The sequence below is a fragment of the Peromyscus leucopus genome, chromosome 23 (genome assembly GCF_004664715.2).
Source record: "Peromyscus leucopus breed LL Stock chromosome 23, UCI_PerLeu_2.1, whole genome shotgun sequence".
NCBI classification, from domain to species: domain Eukaryota; kingdom Metazoa; phylum Chordata; class Mammalia; order Rodentia; family Cricetidae; genus Peromyscus; species Peromyscus leucopus.
The window spans coordinates 4,561,979-4,589,466 of NC_051082.1; the positions used below are offsets into that span (position 1 = coordinate 4,561,979).

The 27,488-nt window shown below is 51.5% G+C and overlaps 1 protein-coding gene across 1 annotated transcript in view; it reads left to right on the top strand.

Annotated features, from left to right (window-relative positions):
• The first annotated feature begins 4,258 nt into the window (after nucleotides 1-4,258).
• Nucleotides 4,259-27,488, top strand: part of LOC114686973 (acetyl-CoA carboxylase 2-like) — a 62,382-nt gene continuing 39,152 nt past the window's right edge. The window contains exons 1-2 of the mRNA XM_028861677.2: nucleotides 4,259-4,395; nucleotides 23,907-24,568. Coding sequence (XP_028717510.1) covers nucleotides 23,916-24,568 — 653 coding nt within the window. The 5' untranslated portion in view covers nucleotides 4,259-4,395; nucleotides 23,907-23,915. The remainder of the gene's footprint in view (nucleotides 4,396-23,906; nucleotides 24,569-27,488) is intronic.

A 27,488-nucleotide genomic window follows, 5' to 3' on the forward strand; every position in this document is an offset into this window, starting at 1 on the left:
GGAAGATCTGGAGTTTGGGGCCAGCCTGGGCTTCACAGCAGGACCATCTCAACAGTAAAGATGAATAATGTGAAGCCCAGGCGGTGGTGGCGCACGCCAGCACTGGGGTGGGGTGGGGGCAGAGGCAGGTGGATCTCTGTCAGTTCGAGGCCGGCCTGGTCAACAGAGCGAGTTCCAGGACAGGCTCCAAAGCTACCCAGAGCAAACCTGTCTCAAAAAACAAAACAAAAAAAGGTGTGGAAACACAATTCTCCATAGAACATTCTGGAAGGTGACCTGGCTGAGAGTTTGCTCTATACCCCACACTGGCCTTAGACTCAGGCCAATCCTCCAGCCTCAGCTTCCCAAGCTCAGGAGTTACAGGTGTGGGCCACGGTGCCTGACTGAGCATCTTAAAGGATGTATGGCCCTCCCCACTCCACCCCCTGAAAAGATACAAGTTCATCATTAATTTCTATATAACAACAAAAGCCTCATTTTAACGAGGTATGTGGCGGTAGTATTTGGGGGGATTCCACATTGCAGGTTTGTTCCTCTGTTCTGTATGAAAATGAACAGAATGGGGTGGGCCAAGGAGATTTCAGTGTTTCTGGTCTGCAGCCATCCCATCTGGGAACTGCTGGAGTCGTGAGAGAGCGTAAGGGAGTGGGTGATACTGTGTAGATGGTGATGTGTATTTAACCGGATTTCCATGTGGCCCAGTAGTGTCCCCCACCCCAACGTGATAAATGTAGACACTGCCTGCCTGGGACAGCTTGCTGACCCCTGTGTGCTCTGCTGATGGAGTGAGAATGAAATGCCTGGAGGAAATGATCCCCTAATTCTGGTCAAGCTGGGGATAGAAGGAAGGTTTCCCAGCCAGACAGGAAGAACAATTTTGCATATGTACGTTGGTCGTCTACACAGCCAGGCAGCTGAAAGCCCCTTCTGTGTGCAGATCTGAAGGCTCTGTGTGGCACAGTGTGGGAGGCCTGGGAAGATCGGGCTGGAAAAAGCGGTTCCTGTCACCTCCCTCTGGGGTGAGGAAGTCAGTTATGCGAATGTCATGCTGGGAACCTCAAGTTATCCACTAATTGTGTGGAAGTCCCTGGTTCTGACCCGAGCCCTGCAGGGCAAAATCGGATGTGGGTTCTGCTGGTGAGTTCTCCGTTCTCTGAATCCCTGTTCTCTCTACTCCTCTCCTGGGATAAAGTCCCGGGTTCCAGTGGAGAAACAGAATTTGGGAGTAGGGTATGTGGTACTAGTGACTTTTCAGCCTTGCCAAAACTTCATGATGGACGGGGCCAGCAGAGAGCCACGAGTTGGCCCAAGTCAACCTGAGGAGCCCCCAGCTCAAGCTGAGCGAGATGGGAAGCTTCACTGAAGAGTCCTGCGTTTCAATTCGGGTCTCAGAACTTAAGGTATCTAGTTCCCTGTACCGCCTGGCCCTCGTGACCGTTCGGAATGCGTGTCTCTGAATTTAAGAGACTTTCGAGGAGACGAACACTTTCTATTAGCATCCTTGTTTTCAGTATGGAGAACCCATCAGTAGAATTAGCCATCCCAGGGGCTGGAGAGATGGCTCAGAGGTTAAGAGCACCAGCTGCTCTTCCAGGGGTCCTGAGTTCAATTCCCAGGAACCACATGGTGGCTCACAACCATCTGTAATGAAATCTGGTGCCCTCTTCTGTATACATAATAAATAAATAAATCTTTAAAAAAAAATAAAGAATTAGCCATCCCATTTGTATTCCAGAAAATACATCTTTTGAGACATGAGCATATCAGTTGTACAAATGATGGGTTTCATTGTGACGTTTTCAGTGTCTTTAGTGTGTGTGTGTGTGTGTGTGTGTGTGTGTGTGTGTGTGCGTGTGTGCGCGCGCGCGGGGGCTGAGGTGGTTGTTGGATGTGTCTGGTGTTTTTTTGCTGGGTATGTGGTGTGTATGCATGCATGTTTACATGTGTGGAAGTTCAAGGTTGGCATCGGGAGCCCTCCTGGATATTCGCTATGGCAAGGTGTCAGCTGCCATATCCAGAGCTCACTGGTAGCCCAGCCCGCTCTCCCGCTAGCTGCCGCTGCTGGCTGGGCGCTAGGACTGTAGGAAGGCCACCGGAGCCGGCACCCAGGTTAAACCAGAACTTTTGTCTTCATGCTCGCATGTTTCATCCACTGGGCTATCTCTAGCCCTCCACCTTATTTTATTTTATTGAGTCGGGGTCTGCTGTTGAACCTAAAACTCATTGATTGGCTGGCTACATTGGCCAGCCATTGCGCTCTGAAAATCCACTGTATTCACGCAGTCTGCTCCCTCTGGGTTTCCCCACCCGACCCACCTTCCTTAGCCATGACCAGCGCAGGGTTTCGGGTTTGTTTTTTTTTTTTTTTTTTTTTGAGACAGGATTTCTCTGTGTAGTTTTGGAGCCTGTCCTGGATTTCACTCTGTAGACCAGGCTGGCCTCGAACTCGCAGAAATCTGCCTGCCTCTGTCCCCCCCACCCCCAGTGCTGGGATTAAAGGCGTGCGCCACCACCGCCCGGCTTCCGTTGGTTGTTTTTTTTTTTTTTTTTTTTTTTGAGACAAGGTCTCATGAGGTAATTCTGGCTGTCCTGGAACCCAATGTGTAGACCCAGGGTTTGCCTGAAACTTCAGCACTCCAGCCTCTGTATGGGATCATGGGAGTGAGGCACCATCCCTGACAGGAAGTAGTTGGTTAGAAGGGTCAGTCAAGTGGGGGTCACATCTGTCATCCAGCCCCATAGAGGTTGAGGAAGAGGATTTCCACAGGTTCCAGGACAGCCTGGGCCGTGTGAGTTACACTCCGCATGGGCTACAGTCTCAACTCTGTCCCTATAAAGCACACCAGAGACAACAGGGTGGGGGTGGGGGGTGACAAGCAAACCATTTTGCTGGGATCCTAGCATTATCATTTTTTTTTTCATCCACATGGTGAAAAGGCAGGTGAGAACACACAACCTCAGGGTCATGGATAACTGAGCCCGATGACAGAGCTCAATGATCTTGTCACTGTCAACCCTCTGCCTAGATCATAACTCTAAGGTCACCGGGAAGGAAGGGAGGAGGGTGGGGAGAGTGCCCAGGGCCCTGGAAACACTAAGCAAGAGCTGCACCCTCAGCCTGAGAAGGAAGTGTTTGAGGGGGTTATCTGAAATGCCTTCAGTCACACGCGGCTTTCCAGGAGATGCACTTCCCAGGGAACCTCTTCTAACAGCTCAGGAACGAGGCCAGGCGGCTGCAGCGGCAGGTGCACTTAGCCCCTGACTGCATTCTCCATTCCTGGCTGTGTGCTTGTGGCACAGGTCTAGGGCCAGTGACGCCGCAGCTTGCAGAGGACAAGATAATGGCTCCAAGTCCGCTTCCTGCTCCCAGGTCCGTTGGAGAACCCCACCACCTGCAAGAAACCCAGTCTTTGTTGATTTTCTCCTAACTGGAAAATAAGCCCACACGTGATGTAGCGCAGGTGGGGTAGCAGGTGTCCCAAGAGTAGCCAGACCTCCTGCGCTGACTCCGTGCTCCCCACGGGCTTTATAATATAGCAGAGCCTCCTGAACCCTCCTCCTGTGCTGACTCCGTGCTCCCCGCTGGCTTTATAACATAGCAGAACCTCCAGAACCTTCCTGTGCTGACTCCGTGCTCCCCGCTGGCTTTATAACATAGCAGAGCCTGGGGATCAGAATTCGGGACCACTCTACTATCGTCCCCTCTTTGCCTGAGCACAGTGCTGGCACGTGGTTTCCGATTCCTTGGCTACGGCCAGTTCTGGTTGGGACCTGGAGGCGACCTTTGGCCCACATGTCTCGGAACACTCTGTGACCGCAGCATGGGCTGGTTTCCTCTGTCGTGCGCAGCTCTATCCCGAGCTAGCTAATCCCAAATAAGGCAGCCTTGTTTTGTAATCCCCAAGTCCCGGGAAATATTAGAAATATTTCATGAACAGGCATGGTTGCAAAGGGTCTCCTGAACCTCCTGATGCCAGGCCATCTAGGGAGGCCCTCCCCTCTCGCTGGGGACTCTCTTCTCTAATGACCAGAAAATGTCACAGGCCAGAGTGACCTTCCTCCTATTGCTTATGACACCCCGGGCTTCCGATGGCTCCTGTTGAAGTCTCTAGGAATTCTGAAATAATAAAGTGAGCCGTGGGGTGGAGGGTGGAGGAGTTCCCTGCGAGTCAGGTGCAGCGGGAGTCCGGTGTAACCGGGAGTCCGCTGCAGGATCATTTTCTGTCCTGCCCGGGTCACTGTTGCCGGTCAGGGCCGTGAAGGTTAAATGCTCTGGGGGATATTTTTAAACAGCAGGGGCTGGTTAATCTAAAAGTGACATTTACGGACACAGCCGTGAGCTGCCAGCAGCTCAGATCCGGGCCTCAGCCACCAAGGAGCTTGAAAAATGTCACCGTGAGTACTGGGGAAGCTATGGGGAGAGGAAGGCCAAGGTGCTAACGCAGTAAGTGAGCCCACCCCCTGCCCAGGGTCATGGGTGTGTGTGTGTGTGTGTGTGTGTGTGTGTGTGTGTGTGTCTGAGAGTAGTGAGAGAGTGAGTGAGAGAGAGAGAGAGAGAATGTGTGAGAGAGTGTGTGTGTGAATGTGTGAGTGTGTGTGTGTGTGAGAAAGAGAGTATGTGTGAGAGAGTGTGTGTGTGTGTGTGAGTGTGTGTAAAGAGAGTGTGTGAGAGAGTGAGTGAGTGTGTGTGAGAGTGTGTGTGTGTGAGAGAGAGAGTGTGTGTGTGTGTGTGTGTGTGTGTGTGTGTGAAGTGTAGTGTCGCCCCAGACAAACGCAGTCACTTGAGAGGTTTAGGGGACGCCGAGGGAGCTGCTGAACACTTAGTTACAAAAGCCCGTCTTGACTCTACTCTCACGGAGTACACACCTCTTTCCCATGTCATCGCCGTTACTATTCTTTTAAAACATAAATGGGCTTCCACGGAGGCGGGTGGCCATCTCAGCTCGTCCAGGACAGGGTAGTTCCTGAGACTCGGAATTATCTTTTGTTGCGTCTTTGGTTAGTGTTTGTTTGCCCGGGATGTCCTGGAACTTGCCAAGTCCTCTGGGCTGGCCTTGCACTCACTACAGCCCCCCTGCCTTTTGTAAACAAACAAACAAACAACCTGGCTCCCCAGAATCTTCCGGGGAGTCCTAAGTGCAGGTCTGGGACTTCCTTTGTCCATGACTTCAACCAGAAGGCGTTGGAGGTGTGTTTGTCCCTATAGCAGGAGTTGTGCAAACCACCTCGTGTTTTTTATCATGTCGGTCCAATGCGGAAATGACGTCAGCATCAATGCAGTTTTTCGGCTGTGCAGGGAGGGATGTGGGCATGTTAGTATTTGGAAATGGAGGTGGCCTCCACATCTTCCTCTAGCAGAATCTTGGCTGTCTCTTGTTCTAACACTGCCTCTGAATTTTGAGTCAGGAGCTTCACCTCCAAGGTGGGCCCGTGTGTTCCTAGTGGAGTGTGGATGCAGTCCCAGATGGCAGCAACCTGGAAAGGGCACCCTATTCCACGTTCTCTTCCCTTCAGCTGGGGCGTTGACTGCAGTGAACTTACTGTGGTGGGGGGAGGGGGGGGATGGCCAGGATGGCTCCCGGCCCATCGGCTCTGCACCTTCATTCTAGGAATCCAGGACTCCTGTCACAGAGTCCGGGCTGAGCCTTCCAGGAAGCTGAGGGGTTGCTCACTGTGTGGCAGGTACGAGCAGCGAGCAGCGTGCTCCGTGACACGACCTCGAGATTCTGAGGGCAGGGGAAGCGCCAGGTGCTATTTCCTCCAGTCCCCAGGTCTGAAAGCCAAGCTGCAGAGGATTTCCGCGACGGCTCAGGCCAGTCAAGGGGTGGATGGGAAAGGTCCCACCCAGGTCCGCCCTGCCTCTGCCGTGCTCGGTGGCCTCTTGGCTACTCCATGCCTGTGCCTGTTCATGGGAGAAGCCACCCTGTAGGAAAGGTCCCTTTAGCTTACCCAAGGTTGGCATCCGTCCATCTTTTTCTCTTTCTTGAACATTTTTTAACATTTATTTATTTGCGCAGGTGTGGAACATGTGGAGGTCAGTTGGTTCTCTCCTCCCCCCCCACAGGGTCAGAGGGCTCAACCTAGGCCATCAGGCTCGGCAGCAAGGGTCTTTCTTTACCTGCTGAGGCCGTCTCCTCGGTCCTCACTCAGTCTTGTGAAGTGAAAATAACTGACGAAGAAGAGTGGTGTTGAAGGATGATTCTGAGTTTGTCTCTGTAAACTTCGGTACTTAGGATTGGCAAGTGTAGGGAACTGCAGTCACCTGGCTGGAAGGTCTTCCTCACTCTGACGAAGGAAGGTTGGTCCCATTTTCGCCCTTCCATCAGGCTTGAGGCAATGGGTGAGCATGGTGGAGGCAGGCTGTGGACCAGCCTGGGACCGATAGTGTCCCTGGGAGCACAGAGCCTTCCGGGCAGGACCTTTCAGAGCTTTCTCATGGTGGAGCATCCTGAGGGATCCTGCGGGATCTCACAGGATCTTGGGAACCTCAATACAGTTTCGTTCCAAGCTTTCCTTGTTTCTCTGCAGGGTCCTGGGAGACGGGTGCGGCATGGGTGAGAGCTGTGGGCGGGAGCTTGTTAGGCCTCTGGTTGGATCAGGACAGGAAGAACAGAACAGAATTAGATGGACTGCGGCCTATGCTGTTCCACTCACCCCGCTCAGTCCCAGCTCTCCTACTGCCTGGGAACATTGCTACCAACGTGCCGATCCACGATCTGATGCCTTAGTTTCTCTGTATTCCAAAAGACATTAGAAAGCAGGGACCGGTAAAGGAAATAGACCTGTTTACAGTTTGGCCAGGCTCGGGAGAGAAAGCAGCTGTTCTCCAGCGGGTCTGGGCCAGCCTTGCAGCTGGCAGAAGTCAGAAGGATCGGTGGATTTTGCTGTGACGCTGCGGCCTGTCCTTCCTTGGGGGCTGGGGGGATGGGTCCTCCTAGGCCTCATGAGCAACAGGTGTCAGGAGCATGAGGTCAGGGTCTGTGGATGTTTAGAGGGGAATGAGAGGTGCTAGTGAGGCCTGCAGTCGGCACTCTGGGTCCGTTGGCAGGCCTTTGTGTGCCCCTTGAGTGTCTGCTCGGTGCCTCTGAGGCTACTGGATTCGCGGCCTGGGAAAGGAATTGTTTTCAAAGTTGCGTTTCAAGTATCTGGGTGGAAAGGGGCTGGGCAGAGCCCGTCAACCGGACGTTCTAGAGTGAAGAGGCAGGCCTAGGTTTGAAACCTTGTCTGGTCTCACGGAGCTTACCCTCCAGGCTGGGAGATCCACGCACACAGAGCAGTGGCCCACGCCGCTGCCACCTGGGACAAGCCGTGCAAGCCTGAGAGCCTGACATTCATCCCCAGAAGCCACGGTGGGAGGAGAGAAAAGACTCCTGAAGGTTGTCTGGCCACCTCCTGCATGTCACACACACACATGCTCATGTGTCGCTCCCAAAAAGGTTTTTGAAAGTATTTTCAAAATAATGAGTCATGGGGAATCATCTGTGCTTTCGTTTTGCGTGACGTCCTGATGTCTGGGAAAGGTGGGTGACGCCTTTTGACCCACAGCTATCATTCTTTTCACCCCTTTCTTTGGCACGGGAAGCCCTGGTTTTGCTCAGGACGAGATATGTTAGCTTACCATGTGCATTTCTGCCCCAGCCATTTCCTGCAGGGTCTCCATTTGTTTCAGTGGAAAAGGACTTAGTATCTCACTAGGAGGCACACCCCTGAATTTCTTCTGAGGTGCCTGGGGTTTGAGACAGGGCCTTCAAGGTATAACCCAGGCTGGCCTCTCGCGAGTCCCTCCTGCTCCAGCCTCTGGGGTGCCTGGGATTACCGCCACACCCCAGTGGTCTGGAACTTGGTTAGGAGATATTTTGGGCTCCTCTGTGCCGATCCCTCTGTGGATCGGACTGGAGTGGAGACAGGGAGATGGGTCACAGGCTTGGGCTCACACTCAAAAGCTCACACCCAGGGGCTCATACTCAAGGGCTCATACTCAAAAGCTCACACTCAAGGGCTCACGGTCTCTTGAACTTGACCTTCGATTATGTGCTTAGCCTGGTGCCTGGAACCAGGTGAACCCGGTTAGTGTCAGGCAGCTCTCCTGCCATCCACCCTCCTCGTGTCAAGTGAGGAAAACCAGATTCGGGAGCTTGGCCAGAACTCAGGATTGCGCAGGAGTGATGAAGCACTTGAACCCAGGCCCTCCAGGCACACACCAGGCGATGTGTCGTCCAAGGGGCTCCTGGGGTGTTTGGTTTGGTCCTTTGAGACAGTCTGGTGTGGCCTAGGCTGGACTCAGACTTGTGCGTAGCAGAGGCTGGCACTGGGTTCCTGGGCTAATGACTGCGGTTATAGGCATGTGCCACCATGCCTGCTGAGTTCTTGTTTTTTATTACGCTTTCATTAAATAAATTGAGGAGGTACACATGCCACGGCGTGCGTGTGCGTGTGCGTAGGTCAGAAGATGACCTGGGGGAGCCAGTTCTCTCCTTACGCCATGTGGGTTCCAAGGATGGAATTCGGGTCTGTCAGGCTTGGCAACCCCTGCCTTGATCCGCCGATCCATTTCATCAGCCCCTGTTTTTGATTTCTGACACAGACCCTGCGCCCTCCGTGAGGCCACCCTGCTCCCACTTGGTGGGGCAGAAGAGGGGTCCCAGTTGGAGCTTGAGGGCTTGGGTCTCACTTCCTGCTTGTACCTGGAATTTCCACATCACTGACCTTGCCAAGCTGAAGTGGCCTTGGGAGCTGCTGGACTTGCACAACCTTCCAGCCCTCCTGAGCTCCATTGCCACGCATGCCCACAGCAGGCAGGTCAGCACAGCATGGCTGTGTTGTGTCGCCGGCAGGCGGTGCTGAATCTGCCTGGCTGGCAGCCGCGGTGCAGAGCCCTGACCCCAGGAAGTGGGTCTAGAGCGGAAAGGGCAAGCTGGGGGACAGATTGTTCCTCCTCAGGGAGACGGTTCACCGTGGGGCTCAGTTCCCACCGACCGTGATACCTCAGTTTCCGAGGCTGGCGGGAAGTCCTGGGTCTTCTCGGGTCTGGCTGCTGGAGGTTACTCCACTCCACAGAGGCTGTGTGTTGCAATAGCTCAGCCCCAGGGCCTGCCTGAGGGAGGCCTCAGCTGGCACACTTGGTGGAAGAGATGCTCCCCACCCACCAGCTGATACCAGGTAAAGCAAAGGGTGAGGTTTCCCAGGGCAGCCAGCGCGACCTTGAGGAACAGTGTGAGCCAAGTACAGCTGTCATGGCGGTCACTGTGGGCTTGAACTGTGTTCATGCCAGGCTAGGCAGTTCACCCTGGTGAGGGCCATCACCCAACAGGCTGCTGCTCTCCCTGCCCTGTTTTGCAGATGGGGAAGTTAAGGCTCACATTTAACTCTCCTACAGCTTGAAGTTCAGATGGGCTCGCCTGGCATTCACTGGGCACTGCCCTGTGCTGGGCACCATGGTCGTGTCTTTCTGGGTCAACACTCCCAGAGTGCCCTGGCACGTACAATCCCCTGAGACTTTTGCGTCTAAGATGCACAGGCTTTTCTCAGTTGCGTTTTCCTCTCCGACGTCCCAATACCTCCAACGCCACGCATGCCCTGTGCTCCAGCACCCGGTGGACTGGGCACCAGCCACGCGCCTGCTTACTCCGGGCCTGTCAGCCGGTCTTCTCTGGAGACCCATCCTCTGGCATGGGTTCAGTTTGGGAGCCGCTGACTCTGACGGGACCTCATCTCCTGGCTGCTCTTTCCCTGCTCTTTGTGGGTTGTTTTCCTTTGGGGACCACCCGGACAAGAGCCCACCCTGAAGCCCAGGCTGGCTCAAAGCCCACTGCAGTCTTCTGCCTCAGCCACACAGGAACCACCACACTCAGGCTCGTCTGAGCCGGTTGAACCACTGAGCCCACAGCCTGGTCCCTCTCCATATTAAGTCATCCACGTGCCTCCAAGCTGTGGGACGACAGGCAAGCCGCTCCACCTCTCTGGTGGTCGGGGTCTCTTCTTTAAAACGATGAAAGAATAATGCTTTCAGGGGCTGGAGAGACGGCTCAGCATGTGCTGCTCTTGTAAGGGAGTTTGATCCTCAGCACCCCACATCGGGCAACTGTACCTTCAGCTGTACCTTCAGCTCCAGGGGGGTCTGATGCCCCCTTCTGGCCTCTGCAGGCGAATGCATTCATGTGCATAGACAGACACATACGCACAGAATTAAAAATAAACTTTTTTTTTTTTAAATACTTTTTGAGCTAGGTGTGATGACGCATGCCTGTAATCTCAGTACTTGGGAGGAGGCCACTGTTAACTCAAAGCCAGCGTGGTTACATTGCCAGACTCTGTCCCCTACCTCTCTCACACCCCGCCCCCTAAAAAAGAAAAGGAAAACAGAATCGTCCACACGTGGTAGCCCATGCTTTTAATTCCGACACTCAGAGGCAGAGATAGACAGATCTCCATGAGTTCAAAGTACAGGAGTGTGGCAAAGCCAAGCGGAGGTGGTCCTCTATGCTGGCAAGCGCCAGATCGTGGAGAGAGGCAGGTGAGGACTGAACCAGTGCCAGAACTGTGGTGGCAGGTAAGGGTGTGCTGGTGTGTGCTGCAGGGAATTCCAACCCTGCTCTGCCCGGGAGCACCAGCCAAACCCCTCCCCTGTGGCCTGATACGGGCACACCACAGCCTCCTGCTGAAAGGTGACACTTGGTAGGCTGGGTTCCCTTAGTCACCCTGTGGGCACTTGGGAGCCTCAGATGAGCATGGAGCTGGTGGCCGTGTCCCCAGTGTTGGTAAGTGGCCCCAAACACTCGGGAGCAAAACTTGGTAGCAGGAGGAAAAAAATCCAAGTATAGATGAGGACTTCGGGACACTGACATGCTGTTGCTGTCCCTCCAAGACCTCGCCTAGACATGGGTGAATGTGTTGGGTTTTTTGGGGGGAGGGGATGTGGAATACAAGCATGCTCTCCACCTGCCGCACTGTGGTGCTGGCTGCCGGCCACCGCTTGCTGGAACCTATTCCTGCATTGGTCACGGGAGGCTCGTGGCTCAGGCACCAGACTTCTGTCGCTTAGGTCTGAATTGCAAGAAATAAAATTAAAAAAAAAAAAAGCTTAAGTGTGTGGCTTAGTGGTTGAGGACTTACCTCACTCCTGCAATGTCCCGGGTTCGAGTCTAGCCCTGGGGAACAGAAGAAAGAAAAACTTTAAATACTTTTTGAGCTAGGTGTGATGACGCATGCCTGTAATCTCAGTACTTGGGAGGCTACAGCAGGAGGCCACTGTTAACTCAAAGCCAGCGTGGTTACATTGCCAGACTCTGTCCCCTACCTCTCTCACACCCCGCCCCCTAAAAAAGCATCCGGTTTGGGCATCAGCTGCGTCAGTTCAGGGGAAGGCAACCACTTGGGTGACAGAGGCTCACTTGGCAGGCTCCTCTAGTCTCTGTTGTTCACGAGCTCAGAAACTCAGACCACTTCCCTCGCTGGCAGCTGTTAGTGGAGACCTTGGTCTGCCACCCCTTCTTAAAGGCGCATAGCCAGATGTGGTATCTCAGCACAGCTTAGAGTGTCCTGGGTCACGTGATAAGTATTTGTATCTGTGTGTTGAGCGGGGGAGGGGGGGAAGGAGGTGTGGGTGCTGGGCCAGGATTTGAGCTGGACTGAATGGCTGAGCTGCTCCGAGCCTCAGGTGTCCAAACTATGAAGTGGAAGTCAGGTAAGGACAGTCTAAAGCGACCACAATGCTCTGGGATTGGAAGGATTGGCTGAGGAGGGGGCACACGTGTCTGCAAACTGAGTGTGCGCAGAGATAACTCCCGGGGAAGGAGGAGGTTCTGCATTTATGTGGGGGTCGGGGGCAGGCCCAGAGGGAGTCTTAGCAGCTTCATCAAATAGTTCCTCTCTTGCAATCAGTTGGAAAACTTCTGTTCTGGTGACCTCTGGGTCCTATGCTATGATCAATAAATAAGAAAGAAAGGAAGGAGGGAAGGAAGGAAGGAAAGAGACAGGGGGAGGGGGACTTGGTGGGGCACACCTTTAATCCCAGCACTCAGGAGGCAAAGGCGGGCGGATCTCTTTGAGTTCGAGACCAGCCTGGACTATATAGTTCCAGGGCAGCCAGAGCTTATATAGTGAGACCCTGTCTCTAAATAAATAAATCACTAAATAAGGAAAAGACCCTGAAGGTTTCCACATGGGTAACCCTGGCAAAGCTTGGCTTTAGAATCACGCCTTCCTATCAGAACAGGATTGGCATTATGAAGCCAGAGGGGCCAGCCCCCAGGAAGGGCTGGTTTCTGTTCGTTAGAGTTTCCAGGTCTGAGTGTGGCAGCTTGGCCCACCACGGTGGTCACCCGCCACCCTCGGGTGTCCGCCATTTGTGTCAGTTTGTTTTCTGCGGCCGTGGCAAAGCACCTGATGCTGGATATCAAAGTTAGTGTTGTCGCAATATGGCAGATGGCATCCTGATGGGACGCAGGCACGAATATGGAGAGGCAGGAGGGCGGGGGGATTCAGGAGCCAGGCTCCCTCTTTTTATGGCACCTCATTCCCACAAGTCACCTGGAGACCAGCGCTAGTCCCTTTCATGGTCCGTGTCTCCATGGTGGATTAGCTTGCATTGACTGCACTTTTTTTTTTTGTTTTGTTTTTTGTTTTTTGTTTTTCAAGACAGGGTTTCTCTGTGTAGCTTTGTCCCTATCCTGGATCTCACTCTGTAGACCAGGCTGGCCTCGAACTCACAGAGATCTGCCTGGCTCTGTCTCCTGAGTGCTGGGATTAAAGGTGTGCACCACCACCGCCCGGCCTGACTGTACCTCTTAAAGGTTCCTGTACTCACCAACATCTTTCCAGCTGGGGATAGGCTCCCAGCACATTACCATTTAGGGGCATGGCAGTGGCGTAGCCATAGTCCCAGGCCACTGTTCTCCCAGGCAGCAAGCATTCCTAAGCAGGTTCCGTGGACTTTGCATAACACAACACTTGCGCCATCTCCCAGGCTTCCCAGTGAGAATGGGCACCAAGAGCGGTCATTAGCTCACCAAAGGTCCACTCCATCTGAGTGATTTTTTTCCCCCATCACGCTCTTTCCTCAGCAACAACTTAAATACTTTTCACACGCTCATTATTTCCAGCTTGACATGATTTCATATGTACCCATGTAGAACTTGCCAGACAGAGCCCTTGATTGTATCAGGGTCTCTCTCTCTGGCTTCCTCCTGCCAGAGCTATGGAGGTGACATCCACTCATTTCCTTCCATCCCAGGTGCACTTGCAGAAGCCAGACCTCTAAAATGCGCAAGTCCATCGTGGTTCATGCCATTGCTTGGTGCTCAGTGTGTACATGGGTTCATTCGTTCAGTGCCATTATTAAACACCTATGATATGCTTGGTACCATGCCGGGCACAAGGATCTGCAAGTGAATGTCCCTGCGGGCCACCTTGTCAAGGAAGATGAAGATCTCTTTCATCCTTGACCCCCCTCCCCGATCATCATGATGGAATCTGTGCCCACAGGACCATGGCAAAGGTGGACTGATCCCCGAGAGAAAAGGGACAGAGAGAGAGAGCGAGAGCATGGCTTCAAGGTTGTGAGGGTGCCTGATGTGCAGCCAGCAGGGTGTGTGAGGTGGGGAGTGGCCTCTCAGCGGAAGCCAGGGATGGAAGAACCCTTGACCCCCGCCACACCCGCCCGCCGCCTGAGGAACCTGTTGGACCTCTGAGAGTGCCAGGGTCGCTTCTGCAACCTCTTGGCAAAGCTAACTTGTCAGTGAACCCAGGAGCACTTCTCCCGAGGGTCTTGTATAATATTAAAGGACCAGCCTTAATATTACACTTCCCAAGGGCTCAGGAGAGAAACTACGGACAGCGAGAATTATTTTCAGGAAATGAATCTAAGTACACCAAGCTCTGAGATAAAATCCTGTCTACACAGCTTCAGTTCTGTTCTCGTGCCCAGCTCCTCTCTTGCCTAATTTCTCTCTACCTTTATCTACTGTCCCTCTAAGTTCTATCTCAAGTCTCTCCTCCCCCCCCCCCCCCGAGACAGGGTTTCTCTGTGTAGTTTTGGTGCCTGTCCTGGAACTCCCTCTGTAGCCCAGGCTGGCCTGGAACTCACAGAGATCTGCCTGCCTCTGCCTCCCGAGTGCTGGGATTAAGGGCATGCGCCACCGCCACCCGACTAAGTCTCTCCTCTTAATTCTAACTCATCTAGATCCTTCTCATCTTGTTCTTACCCAGCTGGTACTTCCCCATCTGGCTCTTCCTCATCTTCCATCTCATCCACACGTTCTCTCTGGTCAAAATCCTCCTTGTCCCTCTCAGTTCTCCGTCCTCAAGTTCTCCACTCCTCTCTTCCTCTCTGTCTCCTTGTACCTCTAAGCCCCTCTCTGAAAATAAAACTGCCTTTGTGTCCCTTTGACGCTTATCTCTCCAAGCTATCTCCACTCCTGCCGTTTCCGGGGAGTGTGCTCCATTGCTAGGCAACTTGGCTAGACAACTTCCATCACAGCTAAATGTACCTGTAAGTTGGAACCCTTTAGTTCTGAGTTAATTGTTAAGGGTGGATCTAAAACTAGAGATAAGACTTTGGAAAGGAAAAGGTTAAGCTTAATTAGCACATCCGCCAGGCCTTCTCCGACAGGTAGTCTGGACGCTTAAGTCTGTTCTAGAGAGTACAGAGGTATCTCTGATAAGATACTTTCCTCTGTCTGGGGATGGACCTGGCCAGATGCTGCCAATGATGATAATTACAGGGAGGCTTGGACTGGGGTTCTGGCTGAGCATAGCTGTCAGTGCGGAAGGTTATCTAATATTCCTAGAAGTGGTTGGGTGAGGAGTTAGAGGTCTATAAAGTTAGTAAGGCTCTAAGAAAAGAAGGGTCCGAGCTAAATTGTGTAAAGCTATTACTTAACGTCCACCTGACCTAGGCAGTGTCTCCTTGTGGAATTTGCCTTAATTCAGGAGACTTATTATATGGTGGTTTGGACTGTTATTCCTGTTAGTCCTTGAATGTGGCTAAGGGAGATATCTGATTCCAACACTAAAAGGAGAAGAAACGGATGGACCTGAGGGAAGGAAGTCTTTCCTGAAGTTGATTCTCCAAATACCTCGAAGGTATATGTACAAATAGTGATCAGTCCACCTTGTTAGCAATTCTTAGGAAATAATCAATTGGGAAAACTATGAAGACACACATGATTTTCATAACAGAAGACAGCTGATATATAACAAGCCAAGTAACACCAAAAGCTCCTTGGGATTTGGCCTCCTCTGGAGGAATTCCTTGATCCCTCCAGGTAGTGGCTCTGCCATAACCATCTGAGTTCTTATGATAGATTCCTGCGGCCCGTGGCTTGAGGGCTGTGTGGGACAGCAGTTTCAGGATGGCAGCCTTCCTTGCTGGTGTTTTATTGTCCTTTTCTGACAATTTTCCAAGGACAGGAAAGATAGTGTTAGAAGTAAACCCCAACCAGGCATGGTGACACACACCTTTACTCCCAGCACTCAGGAGGCAAAGGTGGATCCCTGTGAGTTCAAGACCAGCCTGGTCTACATAGTGAGTTCCAGGACAGGAAGGACTATGTAGAGAGACCCTGTCTCAAACACACACACACACACACACACACACACACACACACACACACACACACAGGAAGTGTGGCCTCAGTTGCCCTTAGCTGTGGAACCACCTTACTGGCTCTAGAGACATGTTTGGTTGTCACAACCGAGGGTGCTAATGCTACTGTTGTCTGTTGGGCAGAGCCGGGATGCATACTGTAAAGTCTTGTGCGGACTACCTCAAATGTCAGTGGCACCAAGACTGAGAATCCCGGGGTTGGTGGGGCTCCGGCATCAGGAAGAAGCCTGGAATGCTTTCATTTATTTATGTATTTGAGATAGAGTCCCAGGTGGGCTAGCCTCCAGCTCACCTTAGCCGAGAATGACCGTCAACTCTTCATCCTCCTGCTCCACTCTCCTTTACTGGCAAGGCAGGCATGCACCTCCACGCCTGGCACTGTGTCCTCTTTTTGTTTTGTTATACAGGGCTTCTCTATGTAGTCCTAGCTGTTCAAGGACCAGGCTGGCCTTGAACTCACAGAGACTCACCCGCTTCCGCATGTACACCCCCCCCCAGGCCTCCATACTGTCTTCCTCAGCACTGGCTCTGCGTTACGTTCCCAGCAGCAGCGGGCGGGCCACACACGTCACCCACACTTGTTATTCCGTCCCCTGTAGTAGCTTTCCATTGCTGTAAGGAACTGACTGAGGCAAGTGTGGAGAACAGGTTGCTTTGGGCTCAGCACACTGGAGGTGCCAGTCCAACGTCCAGTGTCCCCGTTGCTTTGAGGCTTACTTTGGTTTATTTGCTGCCATTTTAGGGTAGGGATAGAATGTAAGGCCTCCTGCTCTGTCGCTGGACCTCATTCCCAGCCCACTGGAGGCTTCTGACAAGGGAGAGCGTCACAGTGGAGCACACTGCTCACCTCAGCCAGGACAGAAATGAGAGGAAGTGCTGGCCTTGGAGGGCATGCTCTGGGACCCAGTGACTGCTGCTGGGCCCCGCCTCCTGGAGATTCCACCACCTGGGGACCTACAGGGAGCACCCATCCAAACTGCTGCATGAGCTCATGGGTGCTTTCTGTCTTCCTGTTAGGACCGTCCCACTGGATGTATCATTGTGGATTTTTTCTTAAATTATTTTATTACTTTACTTATTTATTTTTATGTATGGGCATATTGTCTTCATGTACGTCTTATACCACATGAGTGCCTGGTGCTCATAGAGGCCAGAAAAGGGTGTTGGATCCTCTGGAACTGGAGTGACAGACAGTTGTGAGCTGCCATGTGGGTGCTGGGAATTGAACCTGGGTCCTTAGAAGACGAGACACTGCTCTTAAACGCTGAGCCATCTCTCCAGCCCTACTGTGGTTCTATTTGATGTGTAGGTGTGTGTGTGTGTGTGTGTGTGTGTGTGTGTGTGTGTGTGTGTGTGTGCAATGCCAATGGTGGCCAGAAGGGGGCGTGGTGTCAGAGCCTCTGGAGCTGGAGTTACAGGCAGCTGTGATCCTGCCTGATACAGATGCTGGGATCTGAACTTGGGTTCCCTGCAAGGACGGTAGGGTGGTGTGAATGGGCACGGCCCCCATAGATTCATCTATTTGGACACTGGGTTCCTAGTGTTGGACGGGTTAGGAAGTGTGGCCTTGTTGGAGCGGGTGTGTCACTGCAGGTGGGCTTTGGAGTTTCAGAAGCCGAGGCCAGGCCTAGCTCTTTCGGCTTCCAACACCTGGATCGAGGTATAAGCTCTCAGCTACCGCTCCAGCGCCACGCCTGCCCCCCTGCCGCCATGATGGACTGACCCTCTGAAACTGTACACAGGCCCCCCCCCCAATTAAATGCTTTCTTCCATCGGTTGCCTTGTTGATGGTGTCTGCACACAGCAATAGAACGGTGCCTGAAACCAAGGGTGAGTGATCTAACTGCTGAGTCAGCTCTTGGACCCCGAGGTCCGGCGTCTGACGTTCTGGCTATTTGTGCGTCATCCTCTGGGAAACATCTCAAGTCCCGCTGTCTTCTTTGTTGTTGAGTTGTAGGAGCTCTTTATATATTCTGGACACTCGTTCTTACCAGAATATGGTTCTTGGGTGTTTTTTCCATTTCGTGGATTATCTTTCCAGTTCCCCAGTGTTGTACTGAGAGTCACAAGGTCTGGGGGTTTGTTTAGGTTTATTTGGGACAGGATTTCACCGGACAGCTTAAACTGGCCTTGAATTCACAGTCCTTGAGGTCGAGGGGATGGCACAGTGGGTAGAGCATTTGTCACGCATGTATGAGTACTTGAACCACAGCACCCACATAAACAAGCCTGGTTGCCATGGTACCCACCTTAACTCCAGCAGGTGGGAGCACAGGAAGAATTTGTACTTAAAGCTGTTTGGCTAGATGGTGGAATCAGCAAGCTCTGGGTTCAAGGAAGAGACTGCCTTAGCCGGGCGGTGGTGGCGCACGCCTTTAATCCCAGCACTCGAGAGGCAGAGCCAGGCGGATCTCTGTGAGTTCCAGGCCAGCCTGGGCTACACAAAGAAACACTGTCTCGAAAAACCAAACAAACAAACAAACAAAAGAGACTGCCTCAGTATGTAAGGTGGAGAGTGATTGGGAAGACATGCAGTGTTAACCTTGGGCCTCCACATACATGTACATACAAATGCATGTGTACACAGGCACACGTCACCACATGCACATACGCATGTCAAAATGAAAAAAAACATGACTAAATCAGTCCTTTGCATGCACGTGTGTGTGTGTGTGTGTGTGTGTGTGTGTGTGTGTGTGTGTCCACTTACACGTGGAGGTCAGAGTGATGCCTGCTTTCTCCTCCCACTGCAGGGGCTTGGGGAATTGAACTCACCTTATCAAGCTCGGCAGTGAGCAACTTTCCTCCCTGAGCTGGAGGGAGGAACTGGGAGTTGTTTTTGATTTGGAGAAAAAGAAAATTCGAGGCAGGGTTTCATTAGCCCAGGCTGGCATCAAAATCCCCGGGTGGCCAGCGATTATCCTGAACTTCTGACCCTCGATCTCTGCCTTGCACATGGATTCTAGACCTGTGCCACCATATGGAATCTCACACGGTCCTAGGGACTGGACCCAGGGCCTGGGGCACGCTAGGCAGACACACCGCCCATGAGCCCCGCCCTCAGCCCTTTGCTCTTTGAAGAATTGTTTTGCGTATCGGGGTCCCTTGCAATTTTGCATCCGTCCGTGTATCGCTGTGGGTGGGGAGGAGGCTAGCTCAGCCACAGCGAGGTTTCCAGTCCGGGAGCATATTGTGTTTGTCTGTTCACTTAAGCCTTATTGAGTTCCTGTCAGCGACGTTTTCTAGTTCTCCGTGTACGTGTCTTTCACCTCCTTGGATACATCCCTTCCCATGCACTTTATTCTTTATAAGTCATTTTACATTGAATTTCAGCTTGCTGGTTGCTGGTGTGAGGAACACGGTTAATTCTGGGAGGATGACCGTTGGTCCTACAAATTAAACTCACTTCCTCTAGTAGTGCTCGACTTCTGTCTCTCTCTGTCATTGCCCCCTTCCAACACCCCCCCCCTCTTTGGGGACTGTCTGTGGGGCAGACCTTCTGCTGAGAGCCTATGTGTCCCTCCCCTCTTGGTGAAGGCGCTTGCTCTGGTTAGAACTCCCGGACAGGTGTCTCTCCCAGTCTCATTTCTGATCTTAGGGGAGCATATCAGTGTTATTTTTAAGGCCCTTTCTGTTTCTGGTTCCCTAAATGTCTTTTTTTTTTTTTTTAGTCAGAAAAAAAATGTTGGATTTTATCAAGTTTTGTGTGTGTGTGTGTGTGTGTGTGTGTGTGTGTGTGTGTGTGTGAGTTGAGACACATTGTTTTGACGTTGAGTCACTCTTGGCTTGCTTTTCTTTTTCTTTTTTTTTCCTTTTCTTTTTTTTTTAAATAATTGATGTAACTTTAGTTTATGTGCATTGATGTGAAGATATCAGATCCCCTGGAACTGAAATAATAGACAGCTGTGAGCTGCTATGTGGGTGCTGGGAATTGAACCCGGGTTCTCTGGAAGAGCAGCCAGGGCTCTTAACCACTGAGCCATCTCTCCAGGCCCCTTGGCTCGCTTTTCTTTAAAAAGAAACCTGATGACCTTGAAAGAAAATAAAACCCAAGTTTGTGCCTTACCCAGAACTACACCCTTGCCAACAGTTCAGAGATCCAGCTGCCGAGAGGTCACGAGGTTCGTACACAGTTCCCACATTTCCAGGAAAGCGTAAGAACTCTTCCCATTTCCCTAAAGGACGTTGTGTTGAAATCACAAAAGAAGATGCAGTTTAAACTCTACAGGGATCTGCCTGAGCCATGTGTCCTGATTGTGATGTTTCTCGGACATCACCATGACAGCACCGGTTCATTTATTTCTTCTTTGCAGGTGCTTGGGTTACCCCAAGGCTGCACACGCGCTAGGCAAGCACCGCCCATCAGCTACAGCCTCATTAGGCAGATTTGGTTCAAAGATGTGGAGACATGTCCAAGTCATGGTTTTTAAAAAGGTTTATTTATTGGTGTGTGTGTGTGTGTGTGTGTGTGTGTGTGTGTGTGTGTGTTGTGTCTATGGAGGGCAGAGGACAACTTTCCTGGGAGTTATTTCTCTCCATCCACCTGTTTTTTTTGTTTTTTGTTTTTTGTTTTTTGTTTGTTTTGTTTTGTTTTGTTTTGCTTTGTTTTGCTTTGTTTCGAGACAGGTTTTTTCTGTGTAACTGCCTCTGCCTCCAGAGTGCTGGGATCAAAGGCGTGCACCACCGCCGTCCAGTCCACCTGTTGGTTTTTGAAGCAGGGTCTCTCTGATTTCTTACATTGTGCTCTGATTTCTTACATTACATTTATGAAGGACTCTCTGGGCTCCTCCCCCTCCCATCTTGCTGCGAGAGCGCTGGGATTACAGGCATGCCACCATGTCCAGCTTTTCGAGTGGGGCCTGGGGATTGAACACAGATCTTCTGGCTTACATAGCAAGCGTTTTTACTTGCTGAACCATCTTAGGACATTTCCTTTAGACAGTCATCATCTGCTCACCAGAGGGCGGGGCTGTGAGAGGCAGAACTGGGGGTTGGAAATCAGGACATCAGGAGTTCAGTCATCCCACACATGCCTGCCCAGCCTGTAGATATACTTTAGACCCCAGGGCCGGCTCTCTGTGGTTTTGTTGAGTGTCCATTCTAGTTGTGAACACCTGGGTCAGGGGCACTTGCCTTAGGTCAGGATGCAGTCCCTCCAGGACATGAGGACAGCAGTGACCATGAGCAGGAGGAAGAAGCTCGCCACAGCAGTAACACCGATCTCATCTCGGGTGGTTTGTGGCCATCCTTGGCTCCTCAGCTGCTTGTAGGAACCTCCGCAGATACCAACCCTCCATGCGATGGTGTGCTTACCTGATGCCTTCACACAGCCCCCTGAGTTCTCCAGTCTCTGGGTTACTTATAACCCCATGCGATGTAAATGCTACACAGAGCCGTTAGGCAGAACTGTGTGGAGAACAAAGACACAAAAGTCAGTGCGCAGTTCAGATCCAGTTTCTTCCAAATGTTTTCAGGATGGTTGGTTAAATCTGCAGAGGAGCTTGTGGGTGCAGGGAGAGCAATGTAGCTAAAGTCACTTACATAGCACACAAGTCATTTACATAGCACACAAGTCATTTACATAGCACACAAGTCATTTACATAGCACACAAGTCATTTATATAGCACACAGTCATTTACATAGCACACAAGTCATTTACACAGCACACAAGTCATTTACATAGCACACAAGTCATGTACATAGCAACAAGTCATTTACATAGCACACAAGTCATTTACATAGCACACAAGTCATTTACATAGCACACAAGTCATTTACATAGCACACAAGTCATTTATATAGCACACAGTCATTTACATAGCACACAAGTCATTTATATAGCACACAGTCATTTACATAGCACACAAGTCATTTACATAGTACACAAGTCATTTACATAGCACACAAGTCATTTACATAGCACACAAGTCATTTACATAGCACACAAGTCATTTACATAGCACACAAGTCATTTACATAGCACACAAGTCATTTACATAGTACACAAGTAATTTACATAGTACACAAATCATTTACATAGCACACAAGTCATTTATAGATCACAGAAGTCACTTACAGATCAAAGAAGTAATTTAGACAGCATTCAGACCATTTATATAACACACAAGTAATTTACATAGCATATAATTCATTTACATAGCACACAAGACATTTACGTAGCACATAAATCATTTACATAGCATAAAAGTCATCTACATAGCATACAAGTAATTACCAGATCACAGAAGTAATTATTTACATAGCACGTAAGTCATTTACATAGCACACAAGTCATTTACATGGCATATGAGTAATTTACATGGCATATAATCCACTCATGAAAAGAACAAATTAGCAAGGCTGGAGAGAGGGCTCAGCAGTGAAGAGCACTTGCTGCTCTTGCAAAGAACCCAGATTTGGTTCCCGGCACCCGCATGGTGGCTCACAACTGACCTCCGAGGGCACCAGGTACACACACAGTGTACATACATGCATACATGCAGGCAAAAAACACTCATATACATAAAATAAATGCATCCTAAAAAAAAAAGAAAAAGAACAAGACAGCGCTGTCAGAATGCTCAGAATGCTTGTCTTCACAACCAGCGTTAGAGCATCTTCATTCTCCAAACACAGACGATGCACATTTTCACCGTCATCCCCAGCCCACCGGCCCACTAATCTTTCTGTCTGTATGGATTGGCCTACTCTGGACATTTTGAAGAAGCAGAATTATTATCTGTGGCTTTTCATGATTGGCGTAAGGTTTTCAGACTCAGCCATGTTGCAGTGTGGATCACGGACACTTCATTCCTTTTCGTGGCTGAGTAATGCTCCATTGTGTAGATGTACCACATTTTGTTTATTCATCAGTTAAAAGATATTTGACTTTTATTTTTGAAACAGGGTCTCAGTATGTATTCCTTGCTGGTCTGCAACTCAACAGAGATCCACCTGCCTCTGCCTTCTGAGTACTGGGATCAAAGGTGTGTGCCACCATGCTGGGCCTTAAAGAATATTTGAATTGATTCCATGTATTTGATGAAATAAATAATGCTTCTAGAACAAAGTCCTTTATGGTATATTACCTCCTTTAGTTCTTTCTCATATGTTGAATGGGTGTTGGTGTGTGATCTTAAAATATCTGAGACTCTAATTTATAACGCACAGATATGCCCTTTTAAAAGATTTGTTTAATTTTTTGTTTGTTTGTTTTTTTGTTTTTCGAGACAGGGTTTCTCTGTGTAGCTTTGCGCCTTTCCTGGATCTCACTTTGGAGACCAGGCTGGCCTGGAACTCACAGAGATCCACCTGCCTCTGCCTCCCGAGTGCTGGAATTAAAGGCATGCGCCACCACCGCCCTGCTGTTTAATTTTTTTAAAGAAAGATTTGTTTTTTATTTTGTATTTCTTGAGACTATAATTATATCATTCTCCCTTCTCTTTCCTCCCTCCAAACCCTCCCATAGACTCCTCCTTGCTGTCTTTCCAATTCATGGCCTTTTTATTATTGTTCTTGTTGTTACATGCATACATGTACATGCATGTACATCCCTAACTATGTAAGTACAACCTACTCAGACTGTCTAATGTTACTTACATGCTTCCAGGGCTGAGCATTTGGTACTGGATAACCAACGGTGTGCTCTCTCCTGGGGAAGACTGTTTCTCCTGCTCTCAGCTATCCTTAGTGGCCTGTAGTTCCTTGTGAAGGGTTGAGGTCTGGTGTCTTCCCCCTACTGGTTTATTTTTATTTGTACAAATGTCTTGCCTGCCGGTATTATATGCCACATGTGTGCCTGGTGCCCTCTGTGGTCAGAAGAAGGCATATTATAGAGAGTCGGGAGCTGCTCCATGGGGGTTGGGAATTGAACCTGGGTCCTGTGCGAGAGCAGCCAGTGCTTTTAGCTGCTGAGTCATCTCTCCAGCCCCAAGAATATATCTTTGAGGCCAAGGTCACAAAGCCCGTGTTTAACAGGAATCTTCTTGTACCTCACCCCTGGTAGAAGCAGGGAGTCTTCTCCACCGCTGTATTCTTTCTGATCCCCTCCCAGCACTGTTTAATTGGGGATCACACATGAACTTTGGGAGGACACCTTCAAGCCACAGCATATACCCACCTCTAGGTGGTTAGCAGCATGCCCTGGCCACAGAGCATGTCAGGAGCAGAGGTCAGAGGAGAACCTCATCTCTCTGCCCAGTGTTCCTCCAGTACAGGGACCCCAATACCCCTGCCCCGCTCACTGCTGTAGGAGAGAAATCTGGTGGTCGGAACTATAAACTCTCTCTCTTCTCTTGACAGGTTGTCTGAATGGTCTTGCTTCTCTTTCTAACCTGCCTGGTTTTCTCCTGCCTGACCTTTTCCTGGTTAAAAATCTGGCGGACAATGACAGACTCCAAGCCACTCACCAACAGTAAGGTGGAAGCGAGCCTCCTTCCAAGTGAGGAGTCCTCTCCGGCCTCAGACAGGTCAGAGGAGCCACTGCGGAAACATGGCCACCGCAGTTCTCCATCGCAGACTCCTGACCGGGAGGAACCGGCCTCCCCCCGAGGTCCCAGAGATGCCAGTTGTCGGAGGAACTCCCTGCCACCCTCACACCAGAAGCCTCCGAGGAACTCACTGTCTTCAAATGACACCTGCCCCTCCCCAGAACTTCAAACCAACAGGACAGCGGCCCAAGGTCCAGAGGTCCCGGATACCAGCACTTTGTCCTTCCCAGCCAGGCCTCCAGGACAGCGGGCCAAATCCCCCTCCAAAGAGGACAAGAAGCAGGCCCACATCAAGAGACAGCTGATGACCAACTTCATCCTGGGCTCCTTCGACGACAACTCTTCTGATGAGGACCCCAGCGCTGCCTCCTTCAGGGACTCTCCTCGGAAGAGCAGCAGGCCCAGCCTGGGCACCCTGTCCCTGGAGGCCGTACCAAACTCCAGCGACCCTGAGTCCCGCACACCCACTATGAGGTAACGGACCTTCTCTTCACACTGGGAGTTGGGAGAGAACCTAGAGTAACATTTGCATCCTTGACGTGCAGTGGGATTGGCATCCTTCCCCAGCTCCTCCCTCCTGCCAACACCCGAGGGTCGCTATGTGGAAGAGCAGAAGGAAAGGCCTGACTTCTTTGCTTCCAGTTCCCTCCTTTCAGAATCACTAATCGTGCACCTGCTGTGCGCACCTGCTGTGTACACCTGCTGTATGCTGTGCACCTGTGTGCACCTGTTCTGTGCACTTGCTGTGTACACCTGCTCTGTGCTGTGCACCTGCTGTGTACACCTATTCTGTGTACCTGCTCTGTGCTGTGTACCTGCTCTGTGCACCTGCTGCAGGCATCTGCTCTGTGCTGTGTGCCTGCTGTGTACACCTGCTCTGTGCTGTGCACCTGCTGTGTGCACCTGTTCTGTGTACCTGCTCTGTGCTGTGCACCTGCTGTGTGCACCTGTTCTGTGCTGTGCACCTGCTGTGTACACCTATTCTATTCTGTGTACCTGCTCTGTGCTGTGCACCTGCTGTGTGCACCTGCTGTGTGCACCTGTTCTGTGTACCTGCTCTGTGCTGTACACCTGCTCTGTGCACCTGCTGCAGGCATCTGCTCTGTGCTGTGTGCCTGCTGTGTACACCTGCTCTGTGCTGTGCACCTGCTGTGTGCACCTGTTCTGTGTACCTGCTCTGTGCTGTGCACCTGCTCTGTGCTGTGCACCTGCTGTGTACACCTGCTGTGTGCATCTGTTCTGTGTACCTGCTCTGTGCACCTGGTGTGTGCATCTATTCTGTGCTGTGCACCTGCTCTGTGCTGTACACCTGCTCTGTGCACCTGCTGCAGGCATCTGCTCTGTGCTGTGCGCCTGCTGTGTACACCTGCTCTGTGCTGTGCACCTGCTGTGTGCACCTGTTCTGTGTACCTGCTCTGTGCTGTGCACCTGCTGTGTGCACCTGTTCTGTGTACCTTCTCTGTGCTGTGCACCTGCTGTGTGCACCTGTTCTGTGCTGTACACCTGCTCTGTGCACCTGTTCTGTGCTGTGCGCCTGCTGTGTGCACCTGTTCTGTGTACCTGCTCTGTGCTGTGCACCTGCTGTGTGCACCTGCTGCAGGCATCTGCTCTGTGCTGTGCGCCTGCTGTGTACACCTGCTCTGTGCTGTGCACCTGCTGTGTGCACCTGCTGCAGGCATCTGCTCTGTGCTGTGCGCCTGCTGTGTACACCTGCTCTGTGCTGTGCACCTGCTGTGTGCACCTGCTATTTGCTGTGCACCTGCTGTGTACACCTGCTCTGTGCTGTGCACCTGCTCTTTGCTGTGCACCTGCTGTGTGCACCTGTTCTGTGCACCTGCTCTGTGCTGTGCACCTGCTGTGTGCACCTGTTCTGTGCACCTGCTCTGTGCTGTGCACACCTGCTCTGTGCTGTGCACCTGTTCTGTGTACCTGCTGTGTACACCTGCTCTGTGCTGTGCACCTGTTCTGTGTACCTGCTGTGTGCACCTGTTCTGTGTACCTGCTCTGTGCTGTGCACCTGCTGTGTGCACCTGCTCTGTGCTGTGCACCTGCTGTGTACACCTGCTCTGTGCACCTGTTCTGTGCTGTGCACCTGCTCTGTGCTGTGCATCTGCTCTGTGCATCTGCTGTGTACACCTGCTCTGTGCTGTGCATCTGCTCTGTGCATCTGCTGTGTACACCTGCTCTGTGCTGTGCACCTGCTGTGTGCACCTGCTATTTGCTGTGCACCTGCTGTGTACACCTGCTCTGTGCTGTGCACCTGCTCTTTGCTGTGCACCTGCTGTGTGCACCTGTTCTGTGCACCTGCTCTGTGCTGTGCACCTGCTGTGTGCACCTGTTCTGTGCACCTGCTCTGTGCTGTGCACACCTGCTCTGTGCTGTGCACCTGTTCTGTGTACCTGCTGTGTACACCTGCTCTGTGCTGTGCACCTGTTCTGTGTACCTGCTGTGTGCACCTGTTCTGTGTACCTGCTCTGTGCTGTGCGCCTGCTGTGTACACCTGCTCTGTGCTGTGCACCTGTTGTGTACACCTGCTGTGTGCACCTGTTCTGTGCTGTGCACCTGCTCTGTGCTGTGCATCTGCTCTGTGCATCTGCTGTGTACACCTGCTCTGTGCTGTGCATCTGCTCTGTGCATCTGCTGTGTACACCTGCTCTGTGCTGTGCACCTGCTCTGTGCTGTGCATCTGCTCTGTGCATCTGCTGTGTACACCTGCTCTGCTCTGTGCACCTGCTGCATGCATCTGCTCTGTGCACAGGGCTCCAGGCCAGCAAAGTGGCTATCTAGAGCTCTCAGCCCAGCTGGGGAAGATGATCCTGTAGGTGACTAGTTACCAGCTAAAGAACCCCAGGTGAAGCTGGGTGGTGGTGCACACCTTGAAGCCAGCACTCGGGAGGAAGAGGCAGCAGGGTGGTTCTCAGTGAGTTCAAGGCCAGCCTGGTCTACAAAGTGAGTTCCAGGACAGCTGAAGCTACACAGAGAAACCCTGTGTTGAAAAACAAAAAGAAGTCCGTTGGTTCCGCGAAGTCCAAGAGCAGGAGCAGGCTCTGCCACCTACCTGGTGAGGGCCTTGCCTGGCACTGGCAGACCAGACAGGCCAGCTCACGTCACACTTCCTCTTCTTTAAAGCCATTAATGCCATCATGGGGTGGGGGTCAGTCACATCCTCATGACCTCATCTGATCCTAACTCCCTACGGTCCTGTCTCCAGATAGGAGTTCAGCATATGAATTTGGAGCTTAAGTCCCCAACATGAGACTTTTGAGGGCCGGGGGATATACTCACACTGCGGCAGCTGCTAGCTAGTCTCCTAAAATCTTGGGATACCCAGTTTCTGTAGAAGGAAACCCAGACTAGAGGTTTAGCTGATTATCTCGGCTTCTTTTTTTCCCAT